Source organism: Pogona vitticeps, chromosome 2 (assembly GCF_051106095.1).
Source record: "Pogona vitticeps strain Pit_001003342236 chromosome 2, PviZW2.1, whole genome shotgun sequence".
Classification (NCBI taxonomy): Eukaryota; Metazoa; Chordata; class Lepidosauria; order Squamata; family Agamidae; genus Pogona; species Pogona vitticeps.
In genome coordinates this window covers 165,510,974-165,524,139 of record NC_135784.1, presented here as the reverse complement: position 1 = coordinate 165,524,139, position 13,166 = coordinate 165,510,974, and the positions used below count along the sequence as shown (strand labels likewise).

General features: G+C 45.5%; 1 protein-coding gene across 1 annotated transcript in view; it reads left to right on the top strand.

Annotated features, from left to right (window-relative positions):
• ATF7 (activating transcription factor 7) overlaps positions 1–13,166 on the top strand; it is a 112,205-nt gene that overhangs the window by 83,866 nt on the left and 15,173 nt on the right. The window contains exons 5-7 of the mRNA XM_072991107.2: positions 8,242–8,376; positions 9,817–9,974; positions 12,168–12,267. Of these exons, the coding sequence (XP_072847208.2) occupies positions 8,242–8,376; positions 9,817–9,974; positions 12,168–12,267 (393 nt within the window). The remainder of the gene's footprint in view (positions 1–8,241; positions 8,377–9,816; positions 9,975–12,167; positions 12,268–13,166) is intronic.

The following is a 13,166-nucleotide window of genomic DNA, read 5'->3' as shown; positions in this document are numbered from 1 at the left end:
ATGGCAGTTGTGATCTTCAAGCTTTATGAAAGATAAAAGAAAGACATGCCTTGCCATAGGATTTAGTCTCTGTCTGAACATTAAGTTGCCTAGTGCCTGAGTATGCAAGCATGTGGTCCTGAGAAAAAAGGGAATCTTTTCCATCTTGGTTTAGTAGAGAGATTTTCTCACATCTATTGCTAGATTTAAGATGAGACCTAGAATGGGAGGGGAATGGTTTACTGGCTTCATTAGTTGTTGGAAGCTTTGGAAAGCATCCTGGGCGTAGCTCAAGCCTGGTTTTGCAGAAGCTACATAAGGAGCGAGTGAAGTAGTGAAATCAAACCAAAAATATGTTGCCCAAGGTTTTCTTCCAGAATGCTTGGGGGGGGGATGTATTTTGCCTTTTGCAGTACGTGGAGCCTGGGTTCCAACCAATTTGTTCATCTGTGTTTTAAAAAATATATATCAGACTGAAATTTGTTTAGTAAAAAGACCTCTGCGTTCAGTTGGCTTGCTATTCAGCTAAATCACTGTGGAAATTGTATCACATAAATATCTTCTCAAACACTCTCGCTTTCAAAATTCAGAGCTGTATAATTCATTTTAAAAGTATTTCTATCCTGGCTCGTTTTCTTGAAACGCTCTCCCTAATTCAGTTTGCATCATTAAAATCCTGTAATATAAAAAGGCTGTGAAGGGGAGAAACCCAGGGAAGATTGAAACAGGGCAAAAAGAAGCCTTTTTTGGGAGTAAAAGAATAGACCAAAAGCCTGACAGAATGAGAAAGTCAGAATGTTCACCTAGAAATCATCAGGGGATTATGCATGGGGTGTTTCTTTATGTATTTCATCCCTCTCACTTATAAGTAAAAATAATATGCTGTATATCTTGACCATGTCTTGGTCATACATGCTGTTTTTGCTGCAATTTCCTTTCACAGTCACATGGTTTTGCGACTTTGTGCTTATTCTGGGTTTCTCACCTCTTTTCCGTTACTATTATTATGCCCCTAAAATGTAGTATTGACTTTCATTTGGAGGTTCACTTTACAAACAGTTGACAGCCCACAGTCTAGCCAGATATTTTAAAATGTTAAGGCCACCCATAATCCTGTTGTTGTGCTGCTTTCATAGCTGTCACTGCAGTTAGGAGGAGATTGTTGAAAGTTTGCTTCTTGTTAAATATGACTCACCCCTTAACATTTCTGACCTCCCCCCAGGAGATTGCAGTAGTTCAAAGCTTGGCTACTTCCAGGCAGGCTGAAGAATTACCCCTGCTAGAATTGACTGGATATGTAGTTCCAGCTGGTTTGCTATTCAGAAAACTTGGCAGGGCAGTGCTGAGCACATTCATGAGATGCTTTGAACATTTGGCCGAATTGAGACCAGTTGCTGGTGCTAGTTTTAGTTGGTGTGGGATTATTCTCTTCTCCTAGAGAGTTCTAGCCGCTGAGTTTTTTTGTAGTTAAATGTAGAGGGAGCTGGTATTTCCAGACTTGCTGTTTTGTGGGTGCCTGGCCTTCTTAGTCAATTTGGCAGTTGTGTGCAGTTCATATATTCTTGGTGTTATCCCCTCTGTTATTCCCCGGCAGGACTCTTCCTTTACATAGAATGGGAAGTGAAACAGGTGTGATGTTCAGAAGAACACCTACCGATAGAGGCAGCCTTTTTTAACGATTGTTCGTTTATTTACAATATTTTTACCCTGCCTTTCTCTCCTAAAAGGACACAAGGTGGCTCGCATCATTAAAAGACAATATTTCAGAGCTAAATACAGTAAGTTTCCAAATATTTTTGAAAGAGTCAGACAAATACCAAGCTAAAAACAGCAAACAAAATCAACTCCAAAATACGTTCAAAGGAATAAGGTGTAACAATCCATTAAAAAATCCTTCTCAGACAGCCAGTCACTTAGGGAAAGCCTGCCTGAAGAAAAAGGTCTGCTTGTGGAAGAACAGCAAAGCTGGGGACAGCCTAGTGTCCTGTGGGAGGGAGTTCCAAAATCTGGAAGCAGTGACAGAGAAGGCCTTTCTTCTTCTGTGTCCCCACCAAAGGCCCCTGTGAGAGTAGTGGGTCCAAGAGAAAGGCCTCCCATGATGATCCTAATGCCTAGGCAGGCTCATAAAAAGATACCCTGTCCTTGAGGTGGCTTGGACCCAAGCTATCCCACCTTGTCCTGAATGGCATCAGGATGGCCATGCCTTGTGCATTCCAACAACAACACCAGTTTTGTCATAACGTTCCTGTGAGTTAATTTAATTTGAAAGAGAGCAGGTGGTGGGCTTCTTGGTTGAATGGATGTTTGAAGCCGCACCTTCACTGCCACTCCAGGCTCCCACACGCGGTTCTTCTACCTTTCTGCTGAAACTCCACAGATTACTTGAAGGTGATAAAAGAGCAGATATTTCTATTGTGCATTGAAATCATAGTTCTCACCTTACTGCATGTTTCCCTACGCAGTCCACATTCTAGTATTTTGTAGATCTTGTACAGAATGCCAGAAACAAAAGTTTTAGAAATAATTTTTTTAAAATTATTTATCAGAATCTGAAATAGCTACTGTACCTCTCAGTGTTTAAATGGTTAAACATCAACAATGTTAATGAATTAAGTGCTGGCGTTTCACTTTTGAATTTTTAAGTTATTATGATTGATATTTTTAAATTTAAAAAATCATTACTAATGCCTTATTAATATAAGCAAGCAGTTTTATAATTTTCATTAAAATAATTGTCATCAGTGAATTAAATTTCCAAGTTGAAATTACTGTATTAGCAAACTCTGCAGTAATTATGTAGCCATATCCAGACAATTTAAGATTATGGTCAGTATAGTTGTCTAGATCAGTGGTTCTTAACCTTGGGTTACTCAGGTGTTTTTGAACTGCAACTCCCAGAAACCCCAGCCAGTAGAGCCGATGGTGAAGGCTTCTGGGAGTTACAGTCCAAAAACATCTGAGTTACAAAGGTTAAGAACCAGTGGTCTAGATGAGGATAGTGTGATGGGCCAGTACGTCAAGCTCCACCCCTTAAAATGACCGTTCAAGTTTAATTTTCATGAATACCTCTTTTTCTTTGTTTTTCTGGGTTGACAGGTGAGATGCAGCGACGCCTTTTAGGCAGCATTTCTTAATAAACTAGATTTTGATCACAGATCTCAAATTAATCTTAGACTTACTCATGCATGCATGCATGCATGCATGCATTCATTCATTCAATTTGTATATCACCCATCTGACTACCAAGGTCACTCTGGGCGTTTCACAGCAAAATAGACAACAATAATACGTTAAATAATAACCACAAAACCATGATAACAATATAGAAAAATCAAATAAACATATCACTCAATTAAACTAAAAAAGACTACATAGAAACATTTAATAAAAACAAGATAGCGGAATTTATAACTTAAGAGCTGAAGGAACCTCTGCACTCTGCTGATGAAATGACTGTCTCAAGATCCATGTTTTCAGAAATTCAGAAATCTTTTGAAGATCCCCAGTGAAGGGGCAAGGCAGATTTTGGGAGGGAGTTTGTTCCAAAGAAGCGGGGGCCACCGTGGAGATGACCTGATTCCTGGTCTTCTCTTTTAGGGCCTCTTTCAGGATCAGTGACCTCTGTCGTGGTGGGGGTAGCTGCTGCTATTGTTGAGTGCATTTTTGAGGGGGGGGCCCAGAGGAAGGTTGCTGGACCTCTGTGTGTGCATGTGTGTGTGTGTGTGCGCGTGCATGCGTGCATGCACACACACCTGTGGGAGTCCCTGCCCTGTTCTGTTTAATTTCATGGGTACCGGTGGGGGCTTTTCTCCTTTGGCAAGGCGATTCTGTGAGGTTTTTTAAAATTTTATATCATGCCCTCCTCCCCACGGTAGGCCGTTGCCGGCACTCCCTCCCTTCTCCGCTTCTTCATCCCCCTGCTGCTGCTAGTGGTGGTAGTGAAGAAGGAGCCGGAGGGGGTCATGGCTGGCGACGAGGGCTCGTGTGCCCCTCTTCCTCCTCCTCCTCCTCCTCCTCCTCCTCCTCCTCCTTGGGGCCCCAGCTGGGCTAAGAAAATTCCTGGGCGGCTTCCTCGGGCTCTTGCTCCACTTGGTGGAAAAACTGATGCGGCCCAGCCTCATCCAGACTCTGCCTCCAGCGGCCCCCAGGTAAATTGAGTTTGACACCCCTGATTTAGAGTATATGTCAGTGTCATCACCTTGAAGCTGGCACGGAAATGGACAGGTAGCCAATGCAAGGTGGCCAGAATGGGGGTGATATGGTGTATTTATTTACTCCACACAGTGATCTGGCCACCATATTAAGCAGCTGTTGAAGTTTCTGTAGCAGCCTCATGGGTAGCCCCCAGGTAAAGAGCATTACAGTAGTCTAATCTCAGGAAGGACCCGCTGTCAAAGCAGGGACACAGCTGGGCGATCCACCTAAGGTGGGAAAAGGCAGAACAGAACAGACCAAAGGCACTGCCTGAGACTCCATTGATAGTGCTGTGTCCAAGAGTATGCTCAGACTGCAAACCTCATCCTTAACAGCCCCCAAAAAAGAAAGGGAGGTCCCCAAACCACAGACAGTAGGGTCACACACCTGCAGGACCTCCGTCTTGTCCAGGTTCAACTTCAGTCTGACTTATTTTATGCTCAAACTTTAAAACCTTTCCATGCTTTCACTTTGCATGCTTTTATTCACAAGTGGGGATGTGAAACACAAATTAGCAAACCACTAACCATACAAAAACAAGCTAGCATGACTGCTGTTATCAGTGCTTATTTCAGAATCTGAAGGGACTTTCGGGCTGGAGTTCTTAAGATACAGACTTTCACTAAAATCAGTGATTTTTTACTTCTGCATAAGCACATTTAGATTTGAATTGTTACTAAAGCGAGCTGGAAAGTTCAAATGGAGAACGTATACTTTGCATGCAAATGATTCAGGATCTTTGTTGTTGTTTTTGAAAAGAATAACAGAACACCTTAAGTAACTAGAAATAGGTAATGGTCACATCTGTGACCTAAAAAGCTACACACAATGGATAGTTGTGAAGGGAACTTTGACCGCTTGTTAACACAGTAGCAGTGTGATTTACTGAGTTGTGTATGTGGTGAACTATGTATTATAGATGTTTTTTAGAACAAATGATTAAAATGATTAAATAAAAGGCCCAGAGGCCTTCGGGTAGTGTGGGCGGCATATAAGTTAAATAAATAAAATAAAATAAATAAAATATTTTTAAAATTGGAATGTCCTCATGAGTCCATTGCTCCTTATTGAGAACTGTTTCAAAGCTCTCAATGGGGCAGTAATTTCTAATGGGGGAAGTATGTGAAGGGAACCCTGGCCAATCCATTTGTTAGACAGGGTAACAATGTGATTGGCTGGGTGGTGTATGTAGTCAGCCTATTCTGGAGCCTGAAGGGAGGAAGTGTCTAGAGCAGTGGCCCCCAACCTTTTTCGGACAACGGACCAGCTGAGCCTCCGAGGAAAGTGGTGGGGCCCCTCCCGCGCAGGTGGCATGCGCGAAGCATTGGGGGAGCGCCGACCCTTCGCACGGGCACTTGGGCACATATGCAAAGCGGTGCGGGAGTGCCCACCAGCGCTGGCACACATGCAAAGCAACTGTGGGGAGGGAAGTGCATGGGGAGGGAGTCTGTCTTCACGGCCCAGTCCGCCTCCGCATCCGGGAGGGAGGTGGCAACATTCACAAGCAACCACCAACCTTCCCTCCATGCACAAAGGCGGCCATCCAGCCCCACCAGGATGCTTCGGGACACTCGTGGCCTGTGCCCCGGCCTCAGCTTTCTTTCTCGCTCACCTGCTGCTGCTGCTTGGCCGGTATACTCGGTGTGCTCGCGGCAAGAAGAGCGGTGGGGGGCACCTTTGTCTGCTGTGCTGGCCGCCGTCTTTTCCCGGGGGAGATGTGGTGGCGGAGGGGCGGGTTCTGGCTCTCCAAGCCAGGTGACTGGCTGGCTGACTCATCCCTTGCGCAGACAATGGCCTGCCGGGCATGGGCAGGAGGGGCAGCTGGGCCGGGGCCCCTCTGCCGTCATCATCACCATCTCCTCCTCAGCGTGTGGCCCAAGGCTGGGAGGGAGGTCTTGGTCTTCACGGGCATCTCCAGCTCTTCGGGCACCCCCGAGCTAGCTGGGCAGCAGCAACGCCACCTCCAGCTGCTCACTCACTTGTGCCTCTGCCCGCCGCCGTGTCTCCAACCCACGGTTCCAGCTCCAGAGAGAAACAGTCAGCTCTGAGGCGCCCCTCTCCTCCTGCAAGGATTCGAGGCGTTCGGTCCCGGCCCGCGCCTCTCCCAATTGGCCAGCCCCGTGCCCCGCTTGGTTGGCTGCCATGCCGTGCCACTCGGGGGGGGGGGGAAGTCCCCGCCTCTACAGTCCATCCCTACCCTCTTCGCTGGCTTCCCCCTTGAGCACATTTCTTAGGTTGACTCCGCCTGCCCTCTTTGGGTTTGCAAGGACCCAGTACTCTTTTCCCCATCCACCCCCTGCCTTCCTTGGTTGGGGATCCATGCCTTCGCCCGTGCTTTGTGCACATGCGCATGTGCGCAAAGCAGCTGTGGGGAGGAGAGTGCCTGTGGGGGGGGAGGGAGGTCTGTCTTCGCGGCCCGGTCTGGCTCAGGCCACAGACCAGCACCGGGTCGCGGACCGGGGGTTGATGATCAGGGGTCTAGAGGGATGGAATAATGAAAGAGAGAGGAGCCCAGAGGTTTTGAGGGAGAAAAGGAAAAAAAAGGGTTATGATGAAAAGGGGGAATTTAGAATTGAGCAGAGGTTAAAGCTAGGGAAAAAGCTAAGGAACCTGTGAGTATGAATTACCTTAATTGGTTGTTGTAGCTGAAGAAAAACTTGAGCTCAAATTTGTTCCCAGTCTAATGTTCTTAGGTAAATAAAAGTTATCATTTTCACTCTTTAGCCACTGGGTCTGGTGTGCTTAATGGCTGGTGCCAGATACACTACTTATTAAAAGGTGACAAGCCTGGATTGGAGCTAGTCACAATAGTGAGGCAAAGATATCAAGGAAAGATAATGAGATGAACTCCGTTAGCTGAAGAACTGGCACTAAAGGACTGAGAAGAAGTAAGGAGAAAAGATAAGATACAAGGTAGCTACTGAAAACAATTTCCTGACTTTGAATACTTCAAAGGATTGCCCCCTTGCCTGATGCTTCTAAACAATTCATTATGCCCTGTTTTTTTATTCCTCCATCATATTGGCAAACTCTGTCCACAGACTTTATGGAGGCCTTGTGCTGCTTTTGATCACTTCAAGACCACTTGATAAGCTGTTTTCTCTTTCCCACTTTGCCACAAGGACTCTGTATCCCAGGTTTTTGCCATTTCCTTCTGCCGTCGCTGTGATCCATAGACCTAGGGAGGCAGCAAGCCGCTGTGGACAAAATTGGAAAAGGCCATGCCGCGCTGCTGAAATGAGAAGAGGGCTGGTGGCGTGCTGCCAGGTTCAGGCATGTGGTTAGGTTTTATTACAATGGGGCAGACATAGATTTGTAATAACTTGTATGGCTCTCTTGTTGGCTTTTGATAAATCAAGCAATAATTCAAGAATGACTTATATAGTGGGCTATAGTGCTTCTATGAATGAGAGTGCCTTTTTGTGACTGGCAGGCATTTCAGCTCTGTTTTTATATTAACAAAGCTATTTAAAGAAGAAGAAGAAAGAGTGTTTGTTGTCTTATGTGCAGAATCTCAGAAATGCTTCACTCCTAAATTAATAAGCATTTTTGGTATGTATGTCTAGAACAGACATCTAACTAAATGTTCACCTGGGAAGACATTCAGACTGCTTCTCCTCTACTACAGTAGACTCTCCCAGTCCAGGGAATGCCATGTTTGCAACTGCAAGAGTGAAATTTCATATTCTACTTATCCTTTTTTTGGAAAAGTTGGTGTTAGCTCAGTGGTTAGTATTCCCCCTTCCCATGTCAAGGAATTATGCCTCCCATGATTCTTCAGCATTGGCCATGATGACTAGGATGATGGGATTCCAGCGGTATCTGGAGGACATCAGGTTTTCCAGCCATGCATTAGCCCTTTTGAAGTTGAGGCAGAGAGTACAGTTGGTGTGCACCAAGGATACATTACAGTTCCAGTGGAAATGACTCCCACTGGAAGATGGGTTACTGCACTTAATTGTTTTCCAAACTGTGCTAGAAGGTGGCATGCGGTTGCCTGCAGGTACACGGTGCTTACGACGCACTGTAATGGCAGGACACTAAAAGAGGCATTTTGTCTTTCCCTAGTGTTCGGGTCCCCTGGATATGTCCCTCCCATCTACTCCAGAAATTAAAATAAAAGAGGAAGAACCAGTGGAAGTAGATTCTTCTCCTCCAGACAGTCCTGTAACCAGTCCACGATCACCACAGGCCAAGGAGAAGGTGAGTTGCTGTGAGTTGTCTCTTCATCTGCTTGCATTGGGTTTCTTCCCTTTAAAGAAAAAGTTACCCTGTTGTATTAAAAAAAAAAGCAGACATATTCATTATCATTGCTGGCCTCACTGGCACAGTCACAGGAGATACACTGGGCTCAGAAGAATGTATTCTCTCTTGTGCCCCCTCCAAACACACACAGAGATCATGCAGAGAAATTTTCCATCTATTTTGAATCATGTGGTCATGCCAGTGAAGAACTGGTGTCTCTGTTTCAAGAAGTGGTTATAGGTAAAGGGCCTTGACCAGCCATAGCCAGCCATGTGTTGACCTTCATGCAGTCCCCAGTGGGGATTGATTGAGGCTGCCAGCCATGACGCAGGCACCTACTGGTTATTGCCTGGAGACCAAGAAGCATCGGAATAAGGCCTGTGAATGTTAAGGAGCTTTGAGAGGGTGAACTGGTGCTTGTGGAAGCTTGGTTGGTATTAACAGCTTTCCGAGCCTTAACCTTTCTGGCCAGGGGCACACTAGCTTTGTACTCAGATTATCATTTCCACCATGATGGTTGCTTCCAAACTCGTTAAATGAGAGCTGGCCATCGGCATCTTCCACCTCCCTTGTAAGATGGGCACCCAAAGAGAAACACACAAAAAGCGTGAGGTTTCATGGCTGTCTCGGCACAAACTGTTACACAAATCTAGAGTAGATTGTTTGCAGAGCCAGGAGTGTGTGACAGATTAGAAAATATTACAGCATCCAGGTAAGTATCTGCCCGTGACAGCTTTCTATCTTTTTTTTAAAGTAGTTTTCTGGCTGTATCTGTACAAAGCTGTTTGAAAAGCCATTTTGTTCCTGCTCAAATTTCAAAGAATCCTTGAGGAATTTAGTGAAAGGAAATAACTTTATCACTCCCCATCTCCCTCTGAGGTCCATGTCCAGCTTCTGACATGTTCTCTTCATCCACCTTTCCCCTCTGTGATTGCACTGTTTTTTGGTTAGTGTCTGATAAGGCTGTATATGTTGCTTTCAAACTGCCTTCTGTCCTTTTGATGGAAAGTAATGCAGAATAAAACGATACCTCTTTTAATGCTTAGAGCTAATGAGTGTGAGTCATTGCCTTTGATTACGTAACACTTTCAGAATTTATTCTGGTCATGATCCTCTTAAACCAATTTGGTTTCCTCAGTTAAAGACTCTGCCTTTTTAGCTTTAGAATTAAGCTGGGCATTCTGGAAGTGGGCTAATGGACATTTATGCAGCCTCTTAAAAATGTCTCGTGCTTGTTCGTGGAGGATTTACGACTTCTGCACATCCTGTTAAACTGAATTGTTGCTTTGTTTCTGGGCTTCAGTTTTCCCATGAGGGTTGGTCTTGACGATTATGAAGATTGGTAAGCAGTTGCCTAAGATGATAATGTCTGATATTGAGTGTGTGCATGTTTCTTAGGAGAGTCCTTCAAAACCCGTTATCATTTCTACACCGACTCCAACCATTGTACGTCCTGGGTCGCTGCCACTCCACTTGGGCTATGACCCATTACATCCCACTCTCCCTTCCCCAACCTCTGTCATCACGCAAGCACCACCTTCCAACAGACAGCTCGGGTAAGTAAACAGATGGAAGATGGGAGCTTAAAGTACAGGGAGGGGGTAGGGGAAGAGAGGGGGAGCTGAGGGTCTCCAGATTTACTGGTCAATTAACTATTGAAGAGTTTGCCATTCTTCATGGAAAGATTGGTCTTAAAAATTTCAGAATATGTCAGTTGCATATACAACTGTATCAGAGCAATCACAAGGGATAGGATAGGATCCTGTAACCCCAAAGAGTTGGCTTGGATGTTATGTTAAAAACAATAGACTTGTAGAAGAATCTCATCCTCTCCATCCCTGTGGAAGGAACAGGCTTAAGCTACATCCAATGTCTGCCATTTTTCAACTAGCTGATGCTCCAGCCACAATCTCTGTGATCTTCCCATTTAAAGGGTCTCTGGATCAATCCTGAAATTAGTCCCCTTCTTGTAAACAATGGAGGCTTTGATCTCTGGAGAGCTCTTGCCTCTAGCCTTCCTAGTTGAACTATTATTGTCCTCCCTTCCCTATAGCTTTAGAAAAGTCATACCTACTCACCCTTGTTTCCCTGAATTTTCAGCTTATTCAAGCTTCCACAGCCAGCTGAAGCCAGCTTCTGACTAGGGTCAAGGAGCAGCTCTGTCACAAAGGGAAGACACACCATTCTTCATCAACAAATAGCCAAGTCAATGCATCTCATTGTCTCCTGATAGTGGTGGTTTTTTTATGACAGGCCATTGTGGGAGGCAGCATTTTTGAGCCACAAAATGGTCCTAGATCACTATTGCTGTGATGCCCTGGCTGTTTTGTGATGCAGTTGCTTAGTGATCACACACACATATACACATACATACCAGAAGACAGTTGCAGGCCTTTATTGTGCAATATCAAGTTTGGATCCAGTTTGCCTCTAGAATTGATTCTCTCTCTTCCAGCCAAAGTTGGGGAAAATCTTGGGCTCTGTAGACATTTTAGACCGAATTTCCTATAATCTCTTACTATTGGCAATGCTGCAAGGGCTTCTGCAGCTCATATCCAAAGCATATTAGAGGACCAAAACTTTCCGATTTCTGCAGTGGGGAAAGGCCTCTTCCCAGGTGTAGTCTGCTTCAGCTAAGAGTTCTGGTATCTTTGGAAGACTTCTTTGTTCCCCTGCTCTTTGATGCTCAGTGGATAGTCTCTCCTTATGAATATGGCTTGCTCTAGAAGTTGTTAGAGTGGGTCACTTACTGGGAGCCAGCTGAGAGATTCTTGAAGAAGCGAAAGGGGAAACTTCAAAAGCACTGCAACAATTTTGCTTTTGCCTTTCCCTTGACTTAGCAAGGGGGGGACGTGGTGGCGCTGTGGGCTAAACCGCAGAAGCCTGTGCTGCAGGGTCAGAAGACCAGCAGTCGTAAGATCGAATCCACGCGACGGAGTGAGCTCCCGTTGCTTTGTCCCAGCTCCTGCCAACCTAGCGGTTCGAAAGCATGCAGATGCAAGTAGATCGATAGGTATCACCTCGGTGGGAAGGTAACAGCGTTCTGTGTCTAGTCACACTGGCCATGTGACCACGGAAGATTGTCTTCGGACAAAACACTGGCTCTATGGCTTGGAAACAGGGATGAGCACCGCCCCCTAGAGTTGAACACGACTGGACAAAAATTGTCAAGGGGAACCTTTACCTTTACCTTTACCTGACTTAGCAAAGCTGTCCTTCAGTTCAGCGTAGCTAGTTACAGAAACACCATGGTGGTCAAAATGCTACTGCCAACTGTACAAGTCCATTTGATAGCCTACTCTTGCAGTATAAAACTGTTGTAATTCAACGGGTGGTGCTGAAAGTTCTCCTCTAGTTCATTTCTCCCTCTCTGATCCATCACAAGATCAGATGTTGGCTGCCAGTTCAAAGGTTGTCTTCCTCGCGTCAGCCGATATGGAAGTCCAAGCCAAATCCTGTCTAAGCTTGAGTGGACGAAGGCAAGCTGGGAGTATCTGAGCTTCTGCAGCCCATGTGTACCCTGGCAAAGGGGACCAGTCGGCTGAATTGAGACATGTGATGATTCCCTCCTAGCTTCTTTTGCCGTTGCACTGATGCCCAAGTTGTTCTACAGACAGCTTAGAAGTATGTTGGGATGGTGTTCTGAGTTGTCCGAGAGATCCCCTTGTGTCTTTGATGGTGTTGGGGAAGGATATCTGAAAGTACAGACCATCTGGAATATAGTTTGTATTATTTCTGTTGCCTTCCAGGTCTCCAACCAGCTCCGTACCCCTTGTCATGCACCTTGTGAATGGGCAGACCATGCCTGTCCTTCCTGGCCCTCCCGTTCAGATGCCTTCTGTCATATCGGTAATTGAAGCTTCTGTTATGGTCGCTTTTGATCAAGGAAGGGACAGCTTTTTCCCTTTTGTAGAGCATATGTGGGCACTTTAATTTACACAATTGACATCTCCATCTTTCTCTGTTTTCTCGCCCCAACTTCCGCTCGGTATGGAACGAGTCTGAGCTGGAGGGGGAGGACAAGGAGGCGGAGGGAACCACAGCCTGCAAGGTAGCTGTGCCTGCCAACCCCATTGCGAAGGCGATAAGGCCTCCAAACCAAGCCTCGGCCTGAGCAGATGGCTGACGCTGTTGGCACCCGGGCTGGGAACGGCAGGCTCTCTGATTAGCTCACTCTATGCTGAGATCACTCAAGCTTGCAGAGAACATGTTGGCCTTTCCAAGCCAGGAAACACTCCTCCTTGGCCTCTTCAGGGCATGAAATGGCTATTTAGCTTTTATATCTGCACATGAATTTTCTCGAGATCTGTGAGTGACAAGCGTGAGGACCTTCTGGTACAATTTGCTTTGACTCTCTTGCTCACAGTACAGACTGAGCAAATTCCAGGGGTGGTGTATTTTGAGATGCAACATTTGCATCCATTGGAAGTGTTCAGAAAGTTTCCGCCACGTGTTGGAAATTGAGGGTAGCTGAGGAGAAGCCTTGTACAATCTAGGAGATCTGGCGTGTGTTCTGAGGAACTGGGAGCATCTTGTGTTTCTGATCGTGTAACTGGCACAGCTGCTGCCTATTCTCCAGAATATTTTAACAGTGTGACATTAATTCTACTTAACCATCCATCATTTTCTCCCCTCAGCTGCTCTGGATGTTAGTTAAATCTATCATAAAAGTTTAGAAAGAAGGAGACACACTTACGGAGCATTGTAGAAAGGAAAATAAATACCAAAAGTGACCTCAGGAGCACTTT